This window comes from Piliocolobus tephrosceles, chromosome 2 (genome assembly GCF_002776525.5).
Source record: "Piliocolobus tephrosceles isolate RC106 chromosome 2, ASM277652v3, whole genome shotgun sequence".
Classification (NCBI taxonomy): domain Eukaryota; kingdom Metazoa; phylum Chordata; class Mammalia; order Primates; family Cercopithecidae; genus Piliocolobus; species Piliocolobus tephrosceles.
The window spans coordinates 28103387-28130411 of record NC_045435.1 but is presented as its reverse complement, the minus strand read 5'-3'; the positions used below and the strand labels follow the sequence as shown (position 1 = coordinate 28130411).

General features: G+C 37.7%; 1 protein-coding gene across 1 annotated transcript in view; it reads right to left on the bottom strand.

Moving 5' to 3' along the window:
• Positions 1-111: 111 nt before the first annotated feature.
• The window catches only part of PHLDB2 (pleckstrin homology like domain family B member 2), a 196354-nt gene continuing 169440 nt past the window's right edge, over positions 112-27025 (bottom strand). Inside the window, exons 13-20 of the mRNA XM_023212919.3 lie at positions 24106-24246; positions 22799-22898; positions 14226-14430; positions 9805-9895; positions 8730-8876; positions 6673-6892; positions 2647-2732; positions 112-2031 (exon numbers count right to left, since the gene is read on the bottom strand). Coding sequence (XP_023068687.1) covers positions 1891-2031; positions 2647-2732; positions 6673-6892; positions 8730-8876; positions 9805-9895; positions 14226-14430; positions 22799-22898; positions 24106-24246 — 1131 coding nt within the window. The 3' untranslated portion in view covers positions 112-1890. The remainder of the gene's footprint in view (positions 2032-2646; positions 2733-6672; positions 6893-8729; positions 8877-9804; positions 9896-14225; positions 14431-22798; positions 22899-24105; positions 24247-27025) is intronic.

The following is a 27025-nucleotide window of genomic DNA, read 5'->3' as shown; positions in this document are numbered from 1 at the left end:
AATACTTCAGTTTATACACTACAAATCATAATGTTAGCACACAACAAACTTTATGTAGTTTCTACAACTGTCATGTGCGATGAATTCATCCTCCATCATACTACAGACAGGTAACTTCAAAATGAGAGATGAGTTTATTTTCAAATGTGAAATCAGGTCAACATTTTAATCCAAACTCAATATATTTAACACACATATTTAAGAGGCTTACTACATCATGCAATTGTATTAGAACACCTTTACAATCCTATGAAGAGAGTACAGTGCAGAAAAGTCGTATCTTTACATTAACCAACAAAATCTTAGCAATTATATTTTAGTCTTACATCACTACAGGGTTTAAAAGTGATCGCTGCAAAATCAGATTTAAAAAATGTCTTCCACAATCATGATTTTTGTCCTTCACTGTTCAAGTAAAATCTTGTGTCATCCAGTTGCAAAATCTTTATTATTGACAACATGTATACGTGTATACAAACCACACTGCAAATTAACAAAAGAACTGTACCCAGTCAGGCTGACAAAGTTTAATAAAGAGACACTTCTAATCTAATCATTTCATCTTGTAAGTAATATCTTTATTCTCTACATCTATTCATTTGCCATGTTTTAGGAAAGAGCACATTCATACTTTCAAACATGCAAAACATGATAAACTAGAATAAATGGCACTGGAAAAACCATTATAAAAGAGACTTGCCTGAAGTCATTTCATTTGACAAAAATTAACTAAAAAAAGGCTAATTGTAAAAAAAAAAAAACATAATAAAATAATACATTATAGATAACATTAAGTTGAACTTCATTTGCCACTTTGTAGAACTACACCACTTCTGCAAAGAAGTACTTTAATTGGTCTCTTCTTTGGTGAAAACAGAGTTATGATTTCATAGTTATGTCTAGGCAGCAGTTAGCAGGCGTGCTCCACAACAAAAAGGAATCAGACAATCTAAAGGACATTGGCTACTGGTTGCCTTTATTCTCAGCACCAGGAATGCAGAAATATTCAGCAAAACAAGCTGCTAACACCAGATATTCTCTTTATTTAAAATTGTTCAACATGACAGAATGCCTGTTACGTAACATGATTTTTTTTCTAAAACATACAGCCTTTTGCTCTTTCTTCTTTTTCAAAAAGTGGTTTAATATATATATATACACACATATATACACATATATAAATATATATGTATAAAAACATATATATATATATTAGCTTACACCGGTGGTGACACTGCAAAGTCAATTTCCTGGGCATTTGATGGCATCAGAATACCATTTTGCAATATAGAGAACAATATGAAATGAAGTTCATCACTTGCAGTTACTACTGTTCCACAGAAGTCAGGTCAGGTCTTTGGTTTTGGTGCAGTACTTAAAAAATTAAGGCAAAACTCCTCCTAAAATGTATTTCCCTCCAAGGGAAATCCTGATTTGCTTATGTTTACAAAATAACTGTCAACAAAATGCTACCTCTTTAAAAAAAAAAAGCCAGCTGATTACCAATAATGTCAATGCCAACGATTTGGGTGATAAAGTTATTCTGTATTTCCAAGTATATACAGATACTCTGTAACCTGTTTATTTAACTAAATCCAACAACCGATTAAAAATAGTTTATAAGAAATGTTCCTATAAGTGATCCAATTTATCAAAATAGTGTTTTCTTTGTCATGGAAGCTTCAATTCTTTTGCTATTTGTTATCCAGGTTTGTGTTAAAACTCCTTCTTTCTTTTTTACAAATAACTTGTCTTGATATGAAAGTAGTTCTGAGTGTTTACAGCTCAAGGGATGGATCCGTTGGGTTTTCTCATCCGGGGTTGAATATGGCTTCATTCTTGTAAGAGATTATTGCAGTCTGCCCTGAAGTGGACTGTTGCCTCAGTTCACTACAACAAGAAGTGAGTGTAACCTTCTGCCCCCGTAACTATAACATCCATCCAGATCCGCATGGCTTCTGGCGATGGGGCCACCATATAATAGATTCTGTCGTGAGTCTTGACGCTAAAGGTGAGTAACGGATTAGGACTCTAAAATTCAAAAAAGGAAAAAGAATGTAAAATAAACATCTTAAAATACAACATTAAACAACACAGACATGTGAAGACTTCTTTAAAATCTTTAACTTATTAACTTTACAAAGGCGTTACTTTTGCTCTACTGTAACTCACACAACCCGTCCCAGAGCCTTTTTCAGGATTGAACATTGAACATTCTGGCCTTTCTGAACAAGAAATCTCGGACAGAACTCACAAATTATTTCAGCAGCTAGTTTGTAAAGCTCTAGCAGGGTACCTAGCTGAGAGTAGCAGCTTAATAAATAGTAGCTGTTATTCTTAGCCCTACGAGGACATGCTCATGATCCCCCTCTTAACTATATGGTAGCTTCTTTTTAGAAACCTGGCAGTCACTTTGTAGGGTTTCCCAAACCATTATGTCCAGAATGTTTCCTCAATTTGCTATGACATTGTTTTCCTCAAGAAGATCAGCCATCCCACGCACTTCGTGTTTACTTTTCCAGCACCATTCTGATCATCTCTATCTGTTATATCAGAACATCAACTTCAAACTTCTTAGACTCTAAAAATATTTTCCCTTCTTAATTATGCATTCAAATTGTAGGAATTTAGAAAACTGATGTTTACCTTATTAGCATTCTTGAGGTGATCATAATACACTTCCTCAATGGCTTGAAAGTATATGACTCCTTTCAATTTAGTTTCATGCTTGTCTGCAAAGACAGATGAGTGTTAAATACTTTATCGCCACCGAGGAACAGAAAAAATAATAATTTTATTACAATTATAATCATTAAATTATTTACAAAGTATTTAATTTATCTAAGATTAATTCAGAGAACTTGGGCTAGTGCACAAGGCCCCTTCTATCTATATTGGAAAAATAAAAAAGAAAAGCCATAAAATTACTAGCTGCAAACCAAAGAACTTGATGACTGCCTAAGGCTCTCCAGCCGATTACCTATCGACTTTTTTATTCAGGGTGCTTGATTTTTCACCCCCCCCCCACCTCCGTTTTCAACAGAGCTTCAACAAATAATTTATTGTCCTTTCAGTGCAACGATTTCCAAACTGTTTTCAAACATCACATTTACCATAAAAACAAAGCAAAACAAAAACAACCAAAACATGACTCAACCATATAGCACCACTCTGTGATCTGTTAAGTTCTTGAAATATTTTGTAACTTAAACTCTGCAAAGATCACAGTGCATGTCAGCATATTAAAGAATTTTAAAAGCATGAATGAGGAGGTAGGGAAAGAGACTCTATCATACCCTAGTAGTGGAAGTGCAAATAAGACAGCCTCTTTTGGAAGACAGCTGGTAAATCGGCCGGCCGCGGTGGCTCACGCCTGTAATCCCAACACTTTGGGAGGCTGAGGCGGGAGGATCACGAAGTCAGGAGATCCAGACCATCCTGGCTAACACGGTGAAACCCCGTCTCTACTAAAAATACAAAAAAAATTTAGCCAGGCGTGGTGGCGGGTGCCTGTAGTCCCAGCTATTCGGAAGGCTGAGGCAGGAGAATGGCCTGAACCCCAGAGGTGGAGCTTGCAGCGAGCCGAGATCGCACCACTGCACTCCAGCCTGGGCAACAGAAGGAGACTCCATCTCAAAAAAAAAAAAAACCAAACAAAAATAAAAACAAAACAAACAAATTAAAAAAAACACGCACACACACAAATCCTCTTACTAAGCAATATCCACTTCTAAAATGTTACTGAGTAAGATCTGGTGTGTGTGCAAATAAATGTACATGGATTTGTGTTTGTTGTAGCACAAGGTTGCAAAAGATCTGCTTGAGCTTTAATAGGAGACTGATTCAATTACAGACCAGCCATACAATGAAATCTATAAAGCTACTGAAATGATGGAGGTAGATCTGTATATGCTCCTAAGGAAAAAACCCTTGAAATACTATCACATGAAATAGGGTATGAATAGAATGAATAATTTAGTCCCAAATATATAAAAGAAAAGAAGAAAATATATACATACTGAAACATATATAAAAATGAATAGAGAAAATCTAAAACAATATTTCTAGCTTGAAAATGAGAGATCAGAACTTTTGTGATGATAAAGAGACTTACTTTCATCATACAAATTTTGGTTATATTTTGAATTTTTTACTAGATGAATGTCCCTTTTTAACTACAAAAAGCTAGTCTAAAAAATAATGGCCCTGAAAGGTTCAGCAGAGTAAAACTATTTAATTGCATTTAATCCAAAATATCCTAACCTATTTGCCCATGGACCATAATTTTTTATTTGTTTTTCCTACTCCTTGTGAAACACTGTTTTAACTGATACCATGTTCAGTAAGTTTCAGTCAGTTTCTGTGAAAGGCAAGGTCAATGTATCTCTCAAACATTTGCTGGAAATGATATTGCAGTAATTCATGAGAATACAATAATACTTTGTTTTCTGAAAGCAAATGTAAAATAAAATCTGGAGATAAAAGTCAATCTTGCCAGTGTTTCAAGGTTTGTAGGGCACTTCATATATGAGAAAGAACTCTGAAAAATATAAGCCTCACAGCCACATTATGAGCAAAGAGAAGCAATAATGCTATCGTAAATTGATGAGATAACGCTACCCATTCTGTCTCTCTCAGTATTATCCCATCAATTTGCCGACATATTTTCTAGGCCTCGGTTTTCTTTAGAGACTCTCCTAAAGATCCCAGTTAATATGCAGAAGGCCAAGGACAGAGACCAGGGACATGAATAACACAGAGTCCTGGGACTTTGCCAGTCAGCGTTCACATTTGCAGCTCCTTCACAAGCACACGGCCATTTCCCTCACTGACAAGCAGAAGGGACGTGGCTCCTGTAGGGTAAAGTACAGCCTGAATTGTGATCTGGATGACCGCCTGCAGACTGATCCATTCCTGGGCTTGTTGTGTACGAGAAGCAGGGGTGGGGGTAGGAGTGGACAAAGCTGATAGGTGATGGCCGTAAACAGAGCTGAATGGGTAGCGTTTGTCCAGCTAGGTCTCACCAGCCAGTTATATCATAAATACATATTAAAAAGTGAATGAAATATAATTTTTGTCTGTTTTTTAAAAATTAGGGTTCTGGGTAATTTTTCATATACCAAGAAGGTTTTGGTGTTTTTAAAAAATTGAAATCAGTCACCAGCAGGTTGGGTTTGTGAAGACACACTTACATGGGTCTGAAGCTTGGAGCTTAGGTTTGAAGCAGTTGGCCAGGGCATTAAACCACTCGCCTGGCCGAAAGATGAGAGAATGAAATAAGGCTCACAGAGAACAGGAGTACAGAAGAAGAGTGAAGCAGTTTTGTCTGAAGTTCTTTAAAGTTGTATTTTTGGAAAATTCTGGGTGAGGTTTTCTGAAGACAATACCACATCACACAGTTTTGTTTCTGCAGTGTGCAGACACCAAATTGTATTAACTGAAGAAAGCAGCTCTGGATGTTTATAAAACCCAATGACAAAAAGCCCTAGAGAGGTAAAGCAGGGGACCTGGGATGGGAAGGCCACTGGCTTCAGGCCACTAACTTCTGCAGTAACTGGAACCTCATCCAAAGTGCTCCTCAGTGAAAGGCAGGCATTCCCCTACCAGCTCATCTTCCAAAATCTGGGGCTCCTGAGCCACTCTTTCCTTTCTTCCACAGGCTGCTTGGTTTCTCACACTTCTCCTTATAAACATAACCTGACCTCACTGGATTGATTAAATGACTAGACTGTTATTTATATTTTATTGTATCGATATATTTTACTATTCCTGGTGATGCTCATAAATACTGATAGTCACTCCAAAACAGGGTTTTTTCATAACATCTGGTATGACACCACTCTTTTTTGGCACCTGAAAAGAAAGCAGAGCTATACCTATACTAAAAATGGACATGTTTCACATGTGATCCCAGAAGAAATAAGAGGTTCTCAAGAAGTATGCCAGTGGCACTAATATTTCCCCATTTATATAAGATTTGGTAGGGTATGTTTCTTGTCAGCCGACATTTAAGAATCCAAAAATATTTCAGTCACTTAATAAATACTACTGATCACTAGTTTATCAATAAGCTTTACTGTCTGTGCTTAAAAGACCATTCTAGTTTATGAACTATAGTTGAATGATTTCCAGCTACAGTTGCCTAATTGTGTGTGACTTAAATGGGACGTATGACAATCAATCAATCACAAACCACGCCCTCTTTTTTTTTTTTCTGGTGTGGTGGTTTGAAAGGCAATATTTTTTCTGATCCCACCCTATAGTGATAGTACTTCTAGTATGATATTATGATGTTTCATAAAAGTGAACATAAACAATTTGTTACCAAAATAAAGAATGCATTAAAACAGAAGAACAAATAAAAGTCACTATTTTGATATAAAGAATAAATTTTACTTAATATTTATTGGGACCTGAGTTTACTTCAGAAGTAACATAGACAACTTCTCACTTTTTAAAGTAACATATAATGTCTATTATTTATAGAAAGGAAATTCATATCATATGGACTATATAATCTAAATATAAAATAATGTACATCTATAAATCTAATATTGCCATTAATTCTGTTATGTATAAACCTACCTATTTACACTGAATTTCAATTGCCTTTGCTCTTTAACATGGGGTTCTTGGTTTGAGTATACGGTTTAAATTTTTTTTATCACCCACCTGCATAATAAGAGAATGTTCGCTTGTTCCGATCAAAAACAAACCAACGTTTTTTCCACGTTTTAATTTTCCCACCCATTTTGATGAGGAATCCTCGGCAGGTCTTCTCTGTGATTGATACATGGTAACAGGTGTCAATATTGTGGCCAGCAGTCTCTACATGGCTCCGCAAATCAAAGTCTTCCTTCCGGACAGGCAGGTAGCGTGTCAAAGGACGAGCCTGGAAAAGGGCAAAACTCATTGCATCTATAGCTATTTGTTTTGTTTTAGGTCACAGATGTTTAGAAGCAGAAATTAACTGTAAAATCTAAGCTTTAAAATGCCTATATAATTAAACAAAGCACTTATCATTTGGAGTCTAAAAAGTGGATAGGATTTTCAGAAAGATGCTGTAATATGTAGGGGAGAGGTAGATAAACTCAGAGAACCGATTCTATTCCTTAAGAGGGGCAGTTGAGAAAATGAAAAATGGTCATTTATCGTAGCGTAAAAGATGTACTTTGCTCTTAACAAACACAGAGTAATGAAGTATGAAGTTTTCTGGGCTGCTCCTTGCAGATGAGGACTACTTCACTGCTAAGTTTCCAGAAGTTGTCCCTGCCACAACTTAACAATCATTCTCAAGTAATCTCAAGCATGACATGATTGATTGAACACTATTTAGTAAGTACGGCTCCCACAGAATCCCACAAAGCTGTACTTGTCAGTTTACATATATTCCGATAGAAATTGACAGCAGAGGTTTATATTTTGAAAAGTAAAGCTAAAATAAAGACAGAAGTGGAATCAACACGACCTAATGTAATGAACTGTCCAGGACCAGATGCCAAAGGGATGTATTCAGATGTCTTTTATGTTACTGATGGCTGGTATGAAAGCTCCTCCAATCTAGGAAGCATATATCACCATGGGTGATAGTTCTAAAATGGTGTCTTATTTTATGCTGTTAAATAACCCCACCTCTTCGCCTTGCGGAAATGACCTAACTACATACTTGGAGGCAACACTTATAATCAGGATGAAAATAGAATTGTGCTTTTTGATTTGGCTTCAGATAGTAAACAAGCGTGGATGACTTTCACTGCAAGTCAAAATTTGGCACAGGGTTGGTCACGATGAAATAAAATAAACAAATTTTACTTTCTACTTTTCCTTCAATACTTAACGTTTGATTGTGTGGTACTTTGGTTGTAACAGACGCTACAGGCTTACTAATACCTCAAAGCACACAAAGTCTTAAAGATAGTCTCTAACTGCTATACTATCAAACGGCCAGCAACCACAAAGAATAAAAGTAATGGTATCTTTTGCCTTTGAGTCTAGCGAATCTTGATAAAATGGAGTTGAGCTTTAAATTACATAGTACTTAACAAAACTTTATTAGTTTCTCAGAAAACATATTATGTAAGCAGCTATAGTGACAAGAACAGAGATTCAAAATCTACGATGACCAAGATAAGACATTAAACAAAATGTGTGGTTTCTCCAAATTTTGCTTGAGTACAGGCTTGTTCACAGGTGTGGAGGCCTAGTGTAGCAAAGAGGAACACATGTTACAATACAGCGCTCAGAAAAGAAAAACAAAACACCACCCCCACGACCAAGACACTGGGCGTGGTGAAAAATTACCCTGCTCTAGATTGTTTGCTTGTAAAAGACGGCTTGGCAGAACCTCTTCCATTCCCCAAGCAAAGGTTTCAGTTCAGATGTTGTATTTGTTTTCAGCAGCAAATCCAGTTGCATTTTTAAAAGCTGCTCAAAAAAAAATTCTCTTTTTAAAATGTACTCCAAGGAATGGGTGGAAGAAAAAGTGCTGCTCCTGGCAAAATGTTCCATGCATGACTAAGGAAAAGTGTCATTTGGCTGGTGGTTCCCTAAGAGTTTTGAAATGAACTCACTTTTTTTTTCCCCCCACAGGAATGCACACTCTTAACCTTTACATGTCAAGTGCTAATGCTCAGTGCCCAGGAAAGCATCCTCAGACACAGAATAGCTGTCTTCTAGGAACTGCCACCAGGGGGCAACCTGCCCTTATCCATTCAGATTGACCGACCAACCTGTGCCCTTTGTTTCTCCCTTATTTTTACTTCCTTTTCTATTAACTTCTGCCTCTGGCTAGTTTCTTCCTGTAATCGTTTTTCCAGGATTTCCCGGCGTCGTTTTTCTTCTTCCAGGGCTCGTTTTTTGGCTTCCATTTCCCGTTCCTAAACATTATGCATAATATTGATTATTTTAAGACATACTGGTTATACTTGAATGATTCCAACCAATATAAAAAAGATAATTCTTACTAGACAAATCTTGGTTTGTAGACTAGTCTCTTATAATACATAACCTACAAGAAAACAACTCATAACCATGCCTGGTATAGCTTCCAAAATCATCATCTGCAGAAATGCAACCACTAAATTTAATTAACAATTAAATTGTGATCTTTAGTGAAAATCCAGCTTGCTAATATATTCAGTCATTTCATCATTTCATATCAACCAGCAAGTCTCCCATTTTAAATAAAAAGCCTCACAAACTGTCCCTAGCACTTATCATGTGATTTAGCCTGTCTTTTGGACTACTGTCTTCTAACTGAAGGCCATGGTCCCTCTAATTCCTGTTGTTGCTTTGTAGCTTCCTGGCTGAAGGTCACAGAGGAAGCATATGGGGAAGTTAGAAAAGGAAAGGAGGTGCCCATTAGGGCAGGATGCAAAAGCATTTTGGGGATTCCTAAGGAAGTCAGATTCTGACTTGAAATACAGTCATAATAACGTGGGATTTTAAATATTACAATAGTGCAGTAAGCTGGGAAGGATGAAATAATGCACAAAGACATGACATTCCTCCCTGCTCCTTGGCAGGAACACAAAGCAGCCATCAAAAACAACAACAAAAAACTACAAGGGTTCATTTTGGTCTATGTCAATACTATATATTTCAAGTTATGGAAAATCCACTGCAGTAGAGAGCCTTAGAAATCATCTAACACCTTTATTTTTCAGATAAGAAAATGAGACTGAGAAAGGTTGAGTGATTATTCAAGATCACACAGCTCCTTAAGGAGGAGTATTGCCTGATGCCAAGCGCAGGGCTCCTGCACCATGGTATTACAGACCTCCGGCATGAAAATATGAAGCTTACCCTGGATTCGAGCAGCCGCGTCCTTTCTGCATGAGCCTGCTTCAAAAGTCTCTCCATTTCTTCTATTCTAGCAATATTTGAAGTGCTGGCACTGAATCAAACACCAAAGCCTTTTAAGAATATTGGTTTAGACTGAGAAGTCTCTCTAATACACACACACACACACACACACACACACACACACACACGGGGTCAAGGGAGGTGCATGACAAAATCCAAGCATACATAATTTAAAGAATGTTACTTACGAGTCATTGGACCGAAGAGGCAAATCAATTCAACTCTGAAAATGGTAGGTGACACTGACTTACCTCAGTTTAGAAGACAAAATATAGGCAAGCAAAATAATGCCAATGCTTTACTCATAGGTAAATAAGCCAAAACCAAATCTTACAAAGTGTGACTTCTAAATGCTTCCTCCAAAGTCTAAAAATAATGGCCCATGAGAGTCCTTCCCATTAGTTTAATGACTTAAAGATATCAGACCAACAAGACTATCACCAATGTTCTATATAAATGATTGGAGCCTATATAATGTTTGGAGTCACTTTATTCAGTTGCGGAATATGTATTATGAGCTACTTTTTGTTGTCCCTTTATGTATGTGGACACTTCATTTATTAAATTATGATGCCAATTAAAACATGACTTCTCCTATAGGTGCAATGGATGGATAGCACCCAGTTTTGTGAAGAGTACCCCCTCATGATAACAATCAGAAAACTGTATAAAGAGATTTAAGAGGTTCAAAAGAAATGATGGGAAAGATATCGCTCGAGTGAAAGATGAAACCAAAGGGAGTGAAAGGTGCAAGAACAGTCAGGGTAACTAAAAGACAAACTGAAAACTTGAAAATGTTTAACACAAAACAGGAAATTTTATTTTCCACTTGCTTACATTCTAGTTGACTGCTCTGGAAAAGAGAGACTATAACCTAGGTCAAAACTTATTTATTTTGCTATTTCAGCTATGGGGACCACATGCTGTTTCTAATGCATGATACTTGTGTACTCATGTAAGTACCTGTCTTCTTCACTAGACTCTCTTGAGGACATACAGACTTTCATGCCTGTATCCCTGTAGCATAGAACCTGGCACAGAGTAGGGATACATGTTTGTTAGACACATTCATATAAAAATAAATTCATTAAAAATTCATATAAAAATGAAAAATCAGAGCCCTCTTGGTTATAGATAATTATTAATACAGTATTCTCAAATTATATTTTTGCAAATCAAACCTAAGATGGCTTAAATCTAGGGTTAAGAGTTATATTGAAGAGAACACAGGGCGTACAGTTTATTCTATAATCAGTACTGACAGCCCCATTACAAAACACATCCATTAAGGAGTGAACTGTCTTAGGAATACTGGATCCTTATAAGCTTAACAATTAGTCTGCACTTTGCAGAGTAACCTTGGACCACTTTTTAGCCAAGCGTTTTCTCTTACATGAAAGAGAAGAACATGGCAATATCTTCTCATTATTTCCATTAGCCAGTGAGGAGATACAAAAGAGTAAGCTCTGTTCTCTTCAGCTAGCAAGAATCCAAGGGAAAGAAATCTTTTAATTTTTGTACAGGAATTCTTATTCTCCTTCATTGTGAATACGTGACTTCATGGATGGAAGGGGATAAAATCTTCATTGGTCCAATTGAGAAAGCCAAAGACATGCATGCAGGACATACAAAGGCACAAAATTATATTTATATTCTATAGTGTAGTTTGGAAGCCAAAGACATGCATGCAGGACATATAAGGGCCCGAAATTATATTTATATTCTATAGTGTAGTTTGTGACATCAAATATGTATGTTTTATGTCTCTCATTAATTTGAAAATAATTTGAATTTCACTAAGTTTCAGGTCTTGAAAACTCACCAGTTAGTCAAAACAAACTCACCAATAGCCTAATGCCCATTTATCCCTTTTTTTCATATAATCAATGTTTATTGAGATTTCAACTGTTTACCATTTTCTTTGCTTACATGTCTTCCCTCCTCCCCCTACCATGAGGTTTATTGAGCATACAAATACTTGACAAACAAAATTTGTATGGATTTATAGTATACAACATGATGTTTTAATGTATGCATATATTGTGAAATGATTAGTACTATCAAACTAATTAACGGGGCTCACTTCTGTAATCTCAGCACTTTGGGAGGCCAAGGCGGGCGGATCACCTGAGGTCAGGAGTTCAAGACCAGCCTGGCCAACATGGTGAAACCCCATCTCTACTAAAAAGAAAAAAAAAAAATTAGCCGGGTATAGTGGTGGGTACCTGTAATCTCAGCTACTCATGAGGCTGAGACAAGAGAATTGCTTGAACCTGCAAGGCAGAGGTTGCAGTGAGCTAAGATTGCACCACTGCACTCCAGCCTGGGCAAAGGAGTGAGACTCTGTCTCAATAACAATAATAATAATAGGAACACATTTATCACCTCATGTGGTTGCCTTTTGTGTGCGTGTGTGGTGAGACACATTTGTCCCTTAATACTTTCTATGATAGCACTATTGCAGAATGGTAATTCCTAACAAGTAGTTATATGTGACCATGATCATCTTCCATAGGTGCTTTGCACAAAACTGACTCTGTGGTGCTGGCAACTGCAGACAACTAATCCCCATGGTCAGAAACTACTAATATTTAATGTCATTGTCTTATGAGATCTTCTGAATGTCAAAAAATTGAAGCCAAAGCAGAAGATGCCTGTAAAAGCTGGAGTGCAAAGGGGAGAGAAAAACAGGCATTTCTCTTCTGTACCACCATCAACTTTAAAACAAAATTCATGATAGTCTAAGATAAGCTCTTACCATTATGATGGAAAAATAAGTGATGAACACCAGGGAAGCAGGTAATGAGGAACTAACGTTTAGAATGTGTGTTGTGAAAAAGCATCCTTAATTGTAAATTTTTTGCAGATTGGTAGAAAGAAGAGTAAAAAACTAAAAAATCTTTTCTGCCTAAGATTCGTTTTTAACTTATGTACTAAAATATCCCCAAATTATAAGCTTATTAAAGAGGTAATTCTATGCTGAAATTCTGGCTGCATAAACTTGGTCTCGTGGTTTATTATGTAACAAAAAAATATTTGTAGGATGATAGGATTACTCAGAGTTGTGGGTGCGTTTGCCCTTCACTTTCTGTGGAGACATCACTTTGTGACTACCAGAAAGTTACATGAGTCAGACAGTGTTTTTGCTTTTTCAATATCATTATTTACAGTGTAGACAAACATAATGCTCAGAAAATAGGTCTTCGGTCATAGAAAACAGATAATTGAGAGTCATTTCTGCATAAAATCTCCATTCTGCTAAAATTATTAAACTGGCTTACAGAAGAGTATTCTGAATACTATCCACACTGATACTCATTACTACTGTTATCATGATTAACTTACTAAACCCTGACTTTGTGCTTATCCTTTGAGAAAATGTTAAGAACCGGTACAGTCAAAGGCACAGAGATCTGAGAGTTCTTCATCCTCTCAATCATTAAGTTCTGAGAGGTTTATCAGGAGAATGAACAGGAGTTGGGTTGGACCTAGAGTGCCAGGTTCTAGGATCTGAGAGTAGGTAGTGGGACATCAAAACTTTAGAAAAGGAGGAGTACCATGGCCACATTTATGTGTTAAGACCACCTTTGCTTGTCTCAAAGTATAAATACAAATGTGAATACTTAAATCCTTACAAAAATTTTAACATACAGAATAGCAGAAAGCTTCCTTTTAACAAATACAAGGGTAAGAAATCCTCCAAAGTTCTGACTGTTGTTGGAAATTATTTCTTTTCTTTTTCTTTCTTTCTTTCTTTCTTTTTTTTTTTTTGAGACGGAGTTTCGCTCTTGTCCAGGCCAGAGTGCAATGGCACAATCTTGGCTCACCATAACCTCCGCCTCCCTGGTTTAAGGGACTCTCCTGCCTCAGGTTCCTGAGTAGCTGAGATGCGCCACCATGCCCGGCTATTTTTTTTATTTAGTAGAGACAGGGTTTCACCATGTTGGCCCGGTTGGTCTCAAGCTCCTGACCTCAGGTAATCCACCCACCTTGGCCTCCCAAAGTGCTGGGACTACAGGCTTGCGCCACTGTGCCGGGGCCTTCTTTTTTAAATCAAAAGCAGCATAAGTGAAGCTTAGAGCTAACCAACAGAAGGAAATCAATTTTAAAGCACAGTGTAAATCTGAGCTCAAGTGGAGAAAAACAGGATAAAGGTGAAAACAGATTATATGATGTCTGACTAGCTAAGTTACACAAGATAAGAGAAACTACTTTCAAAGGTCATCATGATACCAACCCTCTTCTGCATTATAGACCCTTTATGTCTCAAAAATTTGGGCTTGTGCACATACAGTTCCCAAATTGATGGCTTTACTTGTTGTGAGCAGTAGGCTCTTTCCTTCCCCATAAATAAATCTTACCTAGAGATGTTGTCAGGCGAGCAAGCAGAGATGCTGGTCTCCATGCTATCAGAGCTATCTAGGCTCAAAGTATCAAAGGCCTGGTCCTTGAAGCTGTGATCCGGATAATGGAAACTATTCAAGTAGACATTTGATTCAGATGCTGTACGGTTGTAAAATTCAGACTTCTGCCTGTGTCCTTCACTCATCTGTTGGTGATTATAACCTAAGGAAAGAGCCATAAACACGTTAGTGTGCCTCATTTTTCAGTCTTTGAAACTTAATTGTCTACAGACACAAGCCAGCAACCAGAAACATCTGCCTATGAAGCTTGGGCCTTGGTCTAATTTGTTTTGAAGCCAAGAAGATCAAAGAAAGACTGCCATGCTCAGTGCAAGCAACAGTTTAAATGAAGTGGTCTGCTGAATCTCTTATCCCTCAGCAGGATCACTTGACACTTTCCTATGGCATTCCTACATCTTAGCACAACCAGCAACACACAAACACAAAATAAACCAAACAGAAACACAATCAAAGGCCCTGAATCCTCTCGAAATGGCTGTGTTCAAGTGAAAATAAGATGCTTTCTAGTGACAAGCAAAACCAGGGTTTTAGGGCAGGCACTTCTTCAATGGTATTCAACTTAAGGAGCACTCAGTCTGGTCATAAAACAGCAGGTGGAATCTTTCAAGTGTAGGGTTTGAGAAACTCATATCTCATATCAGCACTGACACTTTTAATCTTGTTAAGATCCAAACTACACATTTTTCTCATTTTCTCTCTCTTTTTCCGTTGTTCTTGTCTGTCAATTACTTATTTAATTCAGAGTCAACATTCCTTCCAATGATTGTGCTCCTCTAACTACCCTAGCTCTCTTCTTTTCCCACCATAACAATCCGCCTTCCACAGCTGTTGATAACAACCATTTGAAAATGTAGGCATCAGTAGGATGAAAAGTACCATAAATAAGAGGTCTTTTCTTTTCTTTTTTTTTTCTTTTTCTTTTTTGAGACGGAGTCTTGCTCTGTCACCAGGCTGGAGTGCAGTGGTGCCATCTCAGCTCACTGCAACCTCCACCTCCTGGGTTCAAGCAATTCTCCTGCCTCAACCTCTCGAGTAGCTGGGACTACAGGTATGCACCACCATGCCCAGCTAACTTTTGTCTTTTTAGTAGAGGTGGGGTTTCACCATGTTGGCCAGGATGATCTCGATCTCCTGACCTTGTGATCCACCCGCCTCAGCCTCCCAAAGTGTTGGGATTACAGGCATGAGCCACCGCGCCCGGCCAAGTGGTCTTTTCTTTACCCTGGTGCTCGATCAGCTGGCACGTTAGGTTATTGGCTTTACCTTGTGTTATTGCTATGGCTTGCTCTCTGATCACTGATTTAGGGCATTGTGAGTCAAATTTTCTTATTTTCAATTCTCTATTTGTTATATACTCAGGAGCAGGCATCATATTGATTAACAAATTCCTCAATTCATTAAAAAACTTTTCTCTAGCCAGTACTAGAATTTGTAATGTCTCCCTGATAAGAGAATGTCTACTTGTATAGTTTCCATTACCCAGGGAGTTATTAACAGAGCTATTCAGAGTTCACAGCTGGACCATTTGAATTTTTGTGCTCTACCTACCTTTCAATGAAAGTTTTAGTAGTAATGAAATGGTCAATAGTAGGCAAGAGGATGAAAGAAGAGAAGTAATTCTCAATGGCTTTCTCAGCTACTGATTAAACATTTCCATTTTAAAATAGAAGCCACATCCATGATGCCTTAACAAAGCATTGTATGTCAAAATTTCTGTAAAATGGTTTTAATTTCATGCAGAGTATTCATGCCATTAGTATTTGGAGTGGTTTTAGATATTTAAGTGAAAATAGGTTATTTCAGATTCAGACATTTCTGGGAAAATAAGTTACCTTAATATAATCGGCCATTATAAATTATAAATACATATATATATATTTTAAAGCCACATAGCATTTAGCTAAGGGAAGACGCAAAACATAAAAGCACACCACAAGACTAAATAGAACATCATGAATTATAATGATCAATCCACACAGCATGAAATGAAGCTGGTATAGTCATATGCGTGAAGCTGCACCTTTTTTTAAGGAAGGCAAAATAATTCATTACTCAAATATTTACCTTTGACACTTGAACTTTTGGAATTACTAATTGCTCCTTTTAAGTTGTTTCCAATTATTTATTATGCAAATGACAAAAAAACACAACAGAAATTATTTGAAAAGGTCACACATGTATATTTTCTTATGATTTCAAAAAAAGATTTGGGGCATAGAAAAGTTTCACATTGGCACCAACTACATGGAAGGTATTTCCTTGTAGTATGAAAAACAAATCCCTAACCGACGGCCACGTATGTAATTTAAAACACAGAAGAATTATCTCTCTGGCATTGAGTGACATTGCCACAACCTCTTCCTCTCCCTGAGTTTTCCACATTGAGGAAAAACCAACCAGTATGAAGTAACTACCACCCTCTTGGAAAAGCAGGAAAGAAGGTGAGCGTATTTCTTAAAGTAGCTGTATGTCTTGCTCCTCAGATCTTCCAGGGTTGTGTTTTTTGTTGCTGTTGTTGTTTTTTGGCTACTTTTCCAAAAGTATCATAGAATAACGAAATAGAACTTATGAGTGAAGGAGATAGTAAACTAAAATGACTCAGATGTTTCAGGTGAATGTAGAAGGGCCAGCTCCATTACAATTTGTACTGTGCTAAGGGTCGTGAACGTTAATTCCCCAGACCAACTCACAAGCTGTTGAGATTTGACTCTACGACTGAATCTCCCAGTCATTCTGGTGGTAGGATAAGCATTTTACATTTCCATGGCAACTTAAACGAAAAACCATGAGGCCAATAATAAGCATCTCTTTCCCAACCCAGGATTTTTATTTCCCATGAATCCAATGTGAGTGGAAAAGTTCACCTCATGGAGCTACTCATTTCTGTCTACTGGCAACACTTTACTGACCACAGTGAACCCCACTGTCACCTGGCCTAGCTTCCTCCCTGCTGAGCAAATCCCCCCAAAACAGGTAACCCCTGCAATTATCAATACGGGCATGGGCCCCTCTCCTGTGATCCTGCAACTGAACCAGTGTGATTCCAAAGAGCTCATTTTGGGATTCAGGCTCCGGCCTGGCCATCCAAAGGCATAGATATTTTAAACAGAGGAAACATCATAGAAGATCAGGGGCTGGGTAAGCTGGTAGGAGGCCCAAGGAGAGATGCCGATGCAGTGAAGGAACACTAGAATGGCAGGAAACTGGTCTAGGCCTCCGCTCTCATGGAAGTTTTACCGGGAAAGGGGATGCAGATGTCCTGTGCACCACAGTTTACTCCCGTTTATTTAGCATGTGGATGTCATAAGATAAACAGTCACTGAATAAGTTTATCTTTTCATCTATATATTCTATATAAATAGTCAAATGAGGAAGTGGAATGCATCTACTTTTTAAGGGGGAGCAAAGAAACTAGATTGGGAAAAAGGAGACTTTCCCAACCCCTGAGACTATTTGGTTTCTGTTTTTTAATTATGTAGCAAGAATAACATGAATCAGTGGGAAAGCAACTAAGACAGTAAAAAGGGCATTGAATATGCTCTAAATTCTTCCTATCCAGACAGAAATGGCTGTCTGAAGGGGTAGTTTATAAGGAGTATAAAGCAAGACCTAATTGAGACTTGTTGCTAATCACAGCCACACAACCAGCTCAGCTCTTCACTGCCTGGGACAGCCAAGAGACCAAATGTGCAAGGTCCACTTATTATTATTATTTTTAATGCCAGTCTCTATTAATTCTGGCTAATTAGACCTGAAAGTCTCTTATGAGTTAACGATTACACAATGTGTAGAGTCCTGCCGATACATTCCCAATATGTGCTATATACTTTTACACAGCTATCTGGGCTGTAATATGGAAAGTAAGATGACTAAAAGTATAACCTGGGGTTAAGAGGATAAAATTAACCAGTATTTCTGTCAGTTCAGCCTGTCATAGCTCACCTGCTGAGGAATTCATTCTTCCTAATGACAGTCCACAGCCAGAAGAAGAGGGCACAGGACAAGTCAGGAATGAAGAAGGAGAATGATTGTAGAAAGGGAAAAAGATAAAAGATCAAAAAGGATGACAAGGGGGCAGGAAAAATATACAACACTTCCAACATGCACGCATTGATGGTGTTAGTTACAATACCAAATTAACAAGGTATGATGTTCATAGTTTCAGATTAAATCTAAGTTTACAGAGAAAAACTCAAGAAACCTTAAAAAAATTTGATACATGCATAGTCAAAAGAGATTGTTACAAGACAAATAAATCTTTCACACATATTCATCAACCAGAAAATAGGAAGAATAAAAACAGATTTTATCTATAAAGCAATTCTTTTTTCAAACAGACAGTAGCAAATAGTTTTTAAGAGCTCAGGTTTATAAAATGCCATTCAATTATTTGAAGTACAGTTCATCAAGTTTTATAACACATCGTCTAACATCCTATATCTCTACCACCTAGCCACAGGAAATAACCATCTTACCTATTCAAGTCAATCATTTAAACTATACTTCACTCTCCACTAAGTCTTTCTTAGAAAACAGGCTCCAGTGACATGAATAAGTAGGAGCTTCCTAAATCCTTTCATCCTTTGACTGTAGCCTGCCTTATTTATACCTGTCCTTGATAAAGGAGAATCACGGTTTACACTTAGTTCATATACATCACAATACCCTCTATTCTCTTTATATAGATTCTGAATCTTTTTTTTTTTTTTGAGACGGAGTCTCGCTCTGTCGCCCAGGCTGGAGTGCAGTGGCCGGATCTCAGCTCACTGCAAGCTCTGCCTCCCGGGTTTATGCCATTCTCCTGCCTCAGCCTCCCGAGTAGCTGGGACTACAGGCGCCCGCCACCTCGCCCGGCTAATTTTTTTTATTTTTTAGTAGAGACGGGGTTTCACCGGGTTAGCCAGGATGGTCTCGATCTCCTGACCTCGTGATCCGCCCGTCTCAGCCTCCCAAAGTGCTGGAATTACAGGCTTGAGCCACCGCGCCCGGCCCAGATTCTGAATCTTACAAAACAATGCTTCCACAGCACTCATGTTTCCTGCAGGGTCTGACCTTGCCATTAAAAGCCAAAACAAAGAGGGTCATGCAGCTGCCAGTGAATGAACAGCAGCTGCACCCAGCATTGTGTTCCTTGCAAATGTACAACAATTTTTCTCTATTGTGTAAACGAAATAATCATTAGACTAAAAATCCACCACTGCATAGTGTTAAATCCGATCATTTCTTAAACATGACTTGACAATGACCTTTCAGTATTTGCTGGAAACAAAAACACCACACAAGGAGGTTGTCATACCTTTCTTGGACTTTCCTGTATTTAACAAAAACAAAAGGACAAAGATTTCATTCATGCTAAAGCTGACAAAGGAATAGTTCACAAGATGTTCAAAAGCCAATAACCATTCCAACTTCAGAAGCTGAGTTTCTCAGCTCTGTTTTAAACTCTCCTGTCAAAGTTCTTTGCACGACTCACGCTGTCAGTTCTATTAACAGTGCTGATTGAGTAAGGCTTATACTTACACCATCATCCTTGATGTATCCATTATGAATAGCAGCAAAAAAAGGTGTATTTAAGTTAATTGTGTAAGTTTAAAAGATGATTAAGTCTTCTAAATGTGAGTTAATGAAAATATGCCAGGTATAATTTTTTTTCAAAACCATAGAATTTTACTTGTATTTGCTATTTTAATAAAGTTAACAAGTGCTACTCAAACAATTCTAAATGAAATTATGATCCGTCCCTCCTGTTTTTTTCATGAGCCACCAGTTTGGGCTGTGCAGAAAATCCTGCCAGTTTTACAGTCTACTGGGGCTCTAAGAACTATGGATCCTGACTTCTCCTCCTCTGGGTAGGGGAGCCAAACTTAGAGAACACATCTTCTTGGACCAACACACATATAATGGTTCTCTAATTCCTCAGAAGCTGCCCCATCAGAATTACATGAAACTCTTCAAGAGGAACAGCACTTTACAGTTACAGCAGAGAAAGACTGAAGTTGCAGTCTTCTCAGCTGCATAAAAGACATCTCAATAAAGAACAAGAGCACGAAAGATAAAGATAGATTTGATTTTGCAGCGGGAACATCAGTAATGTGGCCTAAGGGAATTAGCTCAGTTTTCCCCTATGAAACTGGCATGGGATTCCCATTACTTTAGGGGAAAACAGATTAGAATAACTGAGATCAAACCTTCCCTCAGTTTCACCATATTCTCACAAGAATCCTCTTAAATGATAATGTTAATGGCTCTTGAATTTTGCAAATCTATTCATCTACTATAAAGGTCTAGCTTTTCTTACTCTTTGAGAAAATACTTTTATATATTCATTTGTTTTTTGAGACAGGGTCTTGCTCTGTTGCCTAGGCTATGGTGTAGTGGCATGATCGCAGCTCACTACAGCCTCGACTCCCAGGCTCAAGCGATCCTCCTACCTCAGCCTTCTGAGTGGTTGGGACCACAGGTGCATGCCATCATGCCTGGCTAATTTTTAAATTACTTGTAGGGATGGGATCTCACTATGTTGCCCAGGCTGGTCTCAAATTCTTAACTCAAGCAATCCTCCCTCCTCAGCCTCCCAAGGTGATGAGATTATAGGCATGAGCCACCAAACCTGGCAAGAAAATACTTCTAACAAGGAGTATAATAATTTGTGATCCCACCCTCTTTCCCAAATACTTGCTCTTTCTCTTAAACACCTGAAGTACATGAAAATGCTTCATGGTCTTTATTCGTGTTGTGGCCAATCTAAGCTTCGATGTCCTCCGACAGTGGGAAAAATATATTTAAAAAGAAGTCTAATATACGCCTGCAATCCCAGCACTTTGGGAGGCCAAGGTGGGAGATCACTGGAACCCAGGAGGTTGAAACCAGCCTGGGAAACATGACAAAACCCATCTCTGCCAAGAAATACAAAAATTAGCCAGGTGTGGTAGCACACACCTATAGTTCCAAGCTTACTCGGGAGGCTGAGGTGGGAGGATCACCTGAACCCAGGAGGCAGAGTTTGCAGTGAGCTATAATTACACACCACTGCATTCCAGCCTGGACAACAAAGTGAGACCTTGTCTCAAATATTTATATGTAAATATTACAGAAAAATGTTTCAACAGCAAATAGACTTGACCCACAACCTAACAGTGATAAATGAGAGCCAAAATAGACTCATATATGTTTATTATTTATAAATATTAAAAGAATATTTTTAGCTTATTAAGAAATTATGGCAAAGAAAATAAAATAGTTCAATCAGTGTATTTGATTCAAATATTACCACTGCAAATGTCTCTCACATATTACAATCCTATTATGAATACTATACCCTCTAATTCTTAAATCGCCTTTAGTAATGGTTTGAAAACTTTGTTCCAGTGATATATATATATATATATAATCTATACACACAATACACATTATGTTCACATACATAGAAATTTATATATGTATCATATGTGTGTGTGTGCGTGCGCGTGCATGTGTGTGTATGTGTGTGTGTGTGTGTGTGTGTGTGTGTGTGTATTTTCTCCTGATGGAGATATCTCTCAGCACCATTGGCAGAAAGGCCAAACAGCTAGAATTGAATTCCAGCCTGCTTAGAAGGGAGGATTTGAATCCCATCAATGTATGAATGTATTTGAAGGTCAAATGCCTGCCATCCCCAGAGCATTTCCATTTACATCCTGGGCACGCTGCCATTATTCCATTTACCACATTTTATTGAAATCATCTGTTCTATGTCTTTCTTCCTCACTAGACTACAAGTATTTCAAAGGCAAGCTTCCTATCATTAATTTGCATTCTTGGTACCTAACATCATGCCTGCTCAAAAGTTAGGACAATGTAACTTGTTGACTTAAACTATTGTGTTAACACAAGAAATCTAGTCCTCTCAATGAGAAGCTTAGCCCTGGAACTATGTTAGAGTAATTTCTTCTAGCCCCATGAAGACTATCTGAGAACCCCATTATAAATGTAATGTATTATGACAAAAAAAAAGTGCTGAGAGTCAAAGTCTACCTGAAACATAACAACTAGGAAGTATAAAAGCTCAAATCTACATTAAAAGGCCTACAAGAATTCTGTTCTAGGCCACTACTGCTATATTTACTGTGTCAGCTCAATGATTCTTTAGCACAAAGTTCATTCAACATATGGCTCTGACACAACCCAGGTGAGTGATCTTGGTTAAGTGTCCTGGTAACCTCCTTGGATCTCACTGGTCTCTCTTTTCTTTCTATTAATCAAATGGGAAGGTTAGTAATTCTCTAGGGTTCTTTCTGGTTTGAGAGTTCTATCACATCTAAAAAGTACAATGGGAATGTTTAAAATATACCAGCTATATGTATAAATAGGAAAAGTTATATATCCCTCCCAAAAGAGAACACATTAAGAGTAAAATTAGGCCTTTGGTTGATCCCTCTTCTAATCATCCCTACCCCTGTTCTCACTTCCTCCCCCTGAAGAATTCTAATGCTTAACAAAAGGCCATGACATTTGATTTAAAAGGTACGTACCTCTGAGCATCCTGCGAGATTCTGAGTCTTTGGCCATGGCTGCCAGTGAGGGAGGGAGCACACTTCCACAGCTGTTACTCTGTCCCAGGGGCAGGTGGGCCTGTGGGAAGCAGGAGGGAGTACTTCAGGCAAGCTGCAGGCTGAATGGACCTTTAGGAAATGGCCACATCCCTGTTTCCAAAGCTCCTATCTAAGTGTACAGGGCAGAGAAGGTAGGTCTTTGAATTTCATTTGTTGATGCTAAGTGGTAAACACCAGTTACCGGCCCTCCCGAGAAGCTCCAGTGTAGTCGCAATATCACAGCACTTCCTCCAACAGCAGCAATTCCAAAAGTGAAGACAGTTGGGGAAGACACTGTCCAAAATCACCTGAAAGAATGGCTGAAAGTTCTTCATGCATAAGGAGCAGAGGGCAGATGCAGGGCCAAGAATGCATGCGCACCATGCAAAAGAACAGGGAAGAGCTACTCTTGTTACAAATGCACCGATTTTTATTTATCCTCAGTTATGTGGTGGGCTGAACCTGAAGAAATCTATTAACACCCTAATGGTTTCAGCATTTTAAAAAAATAGCAAAATCCTTCATGTAGATAAAATATACTTGAAACACAAATTTATAAAACAGATTAAAACAAAGTTACTCTGATTAAGGGTAGGGGAAAGGCTCAAAAGTCTGTCTCATTCAGAACGTCCTTCACACCTGCCTCTTCTCTTTCCACAATGATCCCCTCAGGCATGTCGGCAGAACGTGAGGGAGCTCCGGTGTCAGGTCACACAGGTTCACATTCCACTCCACTACACACCAGCTGAGGGTTCCTTGGTTAGTCACTTAACCTTATACACCTCAGTTTATCCATACATACAAATGGGATAATCATCAGTACTCTACTGCCTAGTGCTGCTGGGTTTTCAAATGAGGCAATCCACATAAAAGACTCAACCCAGCATCAGCCACATGAAAATGTCTGAATAAATACTTGTTGCTGTTATTCCTGGAACACAGAGGCTATATCCTATCTTATTTCCAGATGTGGGATGCAGCCATGGAAGTCCGTCACGTAAGCGAATGCCACTCATCACCTGGGTTGTGCTGGTAGAAAATACCCTGAAGCATGTTCTTTGGCCCCAGAGCATACAATTTCAGATGTCCTCTGAACAGGTAGAAAATGCGATTTAGTCCTGATGTCTGCCTAACAAGTAAATTTAATGATTATTTAGCACTTTTCTTTAAAGGCCTTTCCACATCAGTGAATATGATGACAAGAAGACTCATGGAACGGGAAGCCCGTGGTTTCTCCCATGTCCTACCTTTGGGGTGATGCTTCTCCCCATAGTAGCACTGCTGAAATGTGGGGAGATGGAAGTGGTGGTTTTCTTTCGAGGCAAAGTATCGCTCAGATAGAGGCCTTCTTTATGCTGTTTTTTCCTTTCTTCCAGACTTCTAAAGTGCTTTAAATGCAAATGTAAAGCAAAATAGCAAAACTTGACTAACTGTAATAGGTGACTGAAGAAATGAAGAATTATGCATTTACAAAAAAAAAATGGAATTTTAGAATTTTTCTTAAAGTTATTCAACATATACTGTGTTCGCTGACAGATTTGAGCTAGTATTTGATTAGATACTAAACACTGTAGGAATTTATGCTGAACCTAGACACCTTTTTAAAATTCCACCTTTCACTTCTGTAGTGCCTGCAGCCTCGGGGCCGCAGGACAAATTACAAATTATTATGACGGTTGCCATGTGGATGGCGGAACAGCCAGTGGACAAAGCACGTAAGCACTTTCTCCCCTTCCGGGCAGTTCTGTGTGATGGCACAGATACCAGTGAGAGGAGGACAAGAAAAGGGAAAAAGGAGATAAAGAGAAAAACTGAGTAAACAGGGAAGTTGTTTGAAAGTTGTAATAACATTTCAGTCACATAAACACACTCCAAATCCACATAAAGTTTTCCTAAAAGGCATCTTTCTAAGTTACTTTTTATTTGAAAAGATATTGGCCAAGGAGCCCTTACAGTAATCTCTCACATTTACAAATCCTCTAATGGACTATTTACTTTTTTTTTAGATTTCTAAGTAAGATTTTTGTCCACTTGAAACTTACTCAAATTTTTCTTGGCCTTCCCTTAGAAATGTCTTTAATAGTAAAATGATGTCTTGTTCAAGTGATGGGTACACCAAAATCTCAGAAATCACCACTAGAGAACTTATCCATGTAAGCAAACACTACCTGTTCCCCCCAAAACTATGGAAATAAAAAAAGAAAGAAAAAATGCAAAAATGAGCTCAAAAAATTTTTGTGGAAATATATTTGAAACATATAGATAAGAAGAGAGGATAATTTAAGAGAGATTCATATTCTCACCACTCAGCTTCACTAAATCTTAACATTGCTTTTTTTTTTAAAGAAATAAAACATATATATAAAGTGATTTATTAATTAAAGATTTTTTAGGTCTGATCATTTTAAAGTCATTTTAGAAGCTCATGCTTTTGAAATGCACAAAAATTAATGCAAATTTGAGTTACCAAATTTATAAACAGTCTTCAAATATGCCAGTCATAAAAATCTGCATTTTAACTTTATAATTAACTGTTTATACTAGCTAATCAATTTATTAAGAGCTATGTGCCAAGTATGATGGTTTATATACATTATCTCATTAAATTATTATAATAATCCTGTGAGGTAGGTACTGAGAAATCTGGGGTGTAGAGAAGTTAAATAAACTTGGCCAAGGTCATGCAGCTGGAAAGTGGCAGAGCTGGAATTCATGGCCAGGTAGTCCATACTAAGATGATATTAATACTTTGCAGTTTGGCTGATTAATGCTCCTTTTAGATAGAAAAATGACGTCAGAACACTTCAATCTAGCTCTCACTATGACCAAATATTATAAATTCTGCAATTCATAACTTTCCAACATTCCATAATGGTACCTTAATAAAATAGAAAAGAAACTCCAATGAAAACTGTCTAACTGAAATTTGGCAGAAAACAGCAGATTTGTAAACTGTGATTGTTTTGCTACTAGAGATGTCTTGAATGAAGTTGCTAAAGAGATAAACCTAACAACAAAATTGAAGGCATTTAGGTCTTCCATTCTCCTTGTTTCTTCCTTGTATACATAACTTATTTCACCCACCTTTCACCAATATCCTTTCATGTCAGCCCAGGTGGCAGTAACCTTAAGGCAGTGAGAGATACAGTCCTTTAAAAAATGGTAATCGATGGTAAAGGTACCTTCAAGAAACGTAAGGGCTAAGCATGACTGACCAGAGCTCGCCTACATCAGTGCAATGACTCCTTAGGATCTTTTGGCACCAAATTCCTGCAGGTGTTTGATTATAATTGAAAGGAAGTCTTGAAACAGATTTTTTTTGACTACCCAAGTATTAATATACACTGAGTGTTCTAAAAGGAAGGCAACATTTAGAATAAAAAATAATTTATTTAAAAATCTGGTGAATAAAAACTAGATTTATGGACCAAGTGTGCTACTTGTGGTGTGACCTTGGACAAGCTACTTAACCTCACTGAGCCTCAGTTCCCAAAACTTCAATATGGAGATAATTTTTACTTCATGGGATCGTTAGAAGATGTAAAGAGATACACAAATTTATAAAACAGATTAAAACAAAGTTACTCTGATTAAGGGAGTGAAGTGTTTAACAAATTCTGACACAGTAACAAGGGAATGATGCCTATTTTGGTTTCAACTATGTGTAATAAAAATATTTTGTGTTGATAACATAACTCTCTATACATAGATTCTATGGAAATGCTTGTTAGTATTTTGAGAACTATCTGTGATAAGTTGCAATATTTTGGTTGAATGGTAACTGAAGGATGCAGGTATAAAAAGTGCTCAAACGTATAAAAGCCAGTAGGGGACACTTAAGGTATCAAAACTTCACAACAATTCTAACATCTTTAAATGTTCCAACACTAAATGTTAAGAGGGGGGAAAAAAAATCAGAGAAGTATGCAAGTTGCCTTTTTAAAAAATGCCTTTGGGAAAGTAGAAGAAAAGATTCCACATAAGTAACTTTGTTACCAAGATAACATTCCCAAACTCTAAATTCCAGTTCCTAATTACCTGTTGCTCCTGCTGCTGCTGCTGCCTTCTGTGTTTCTTAGCTGGTAGAGGAGGAGGTGTGTCATTTAAAGGTAAAGGATCGACAGATGTAGCCATGAATTCAGGCCATGGGGCTGATGTATGTTGAGT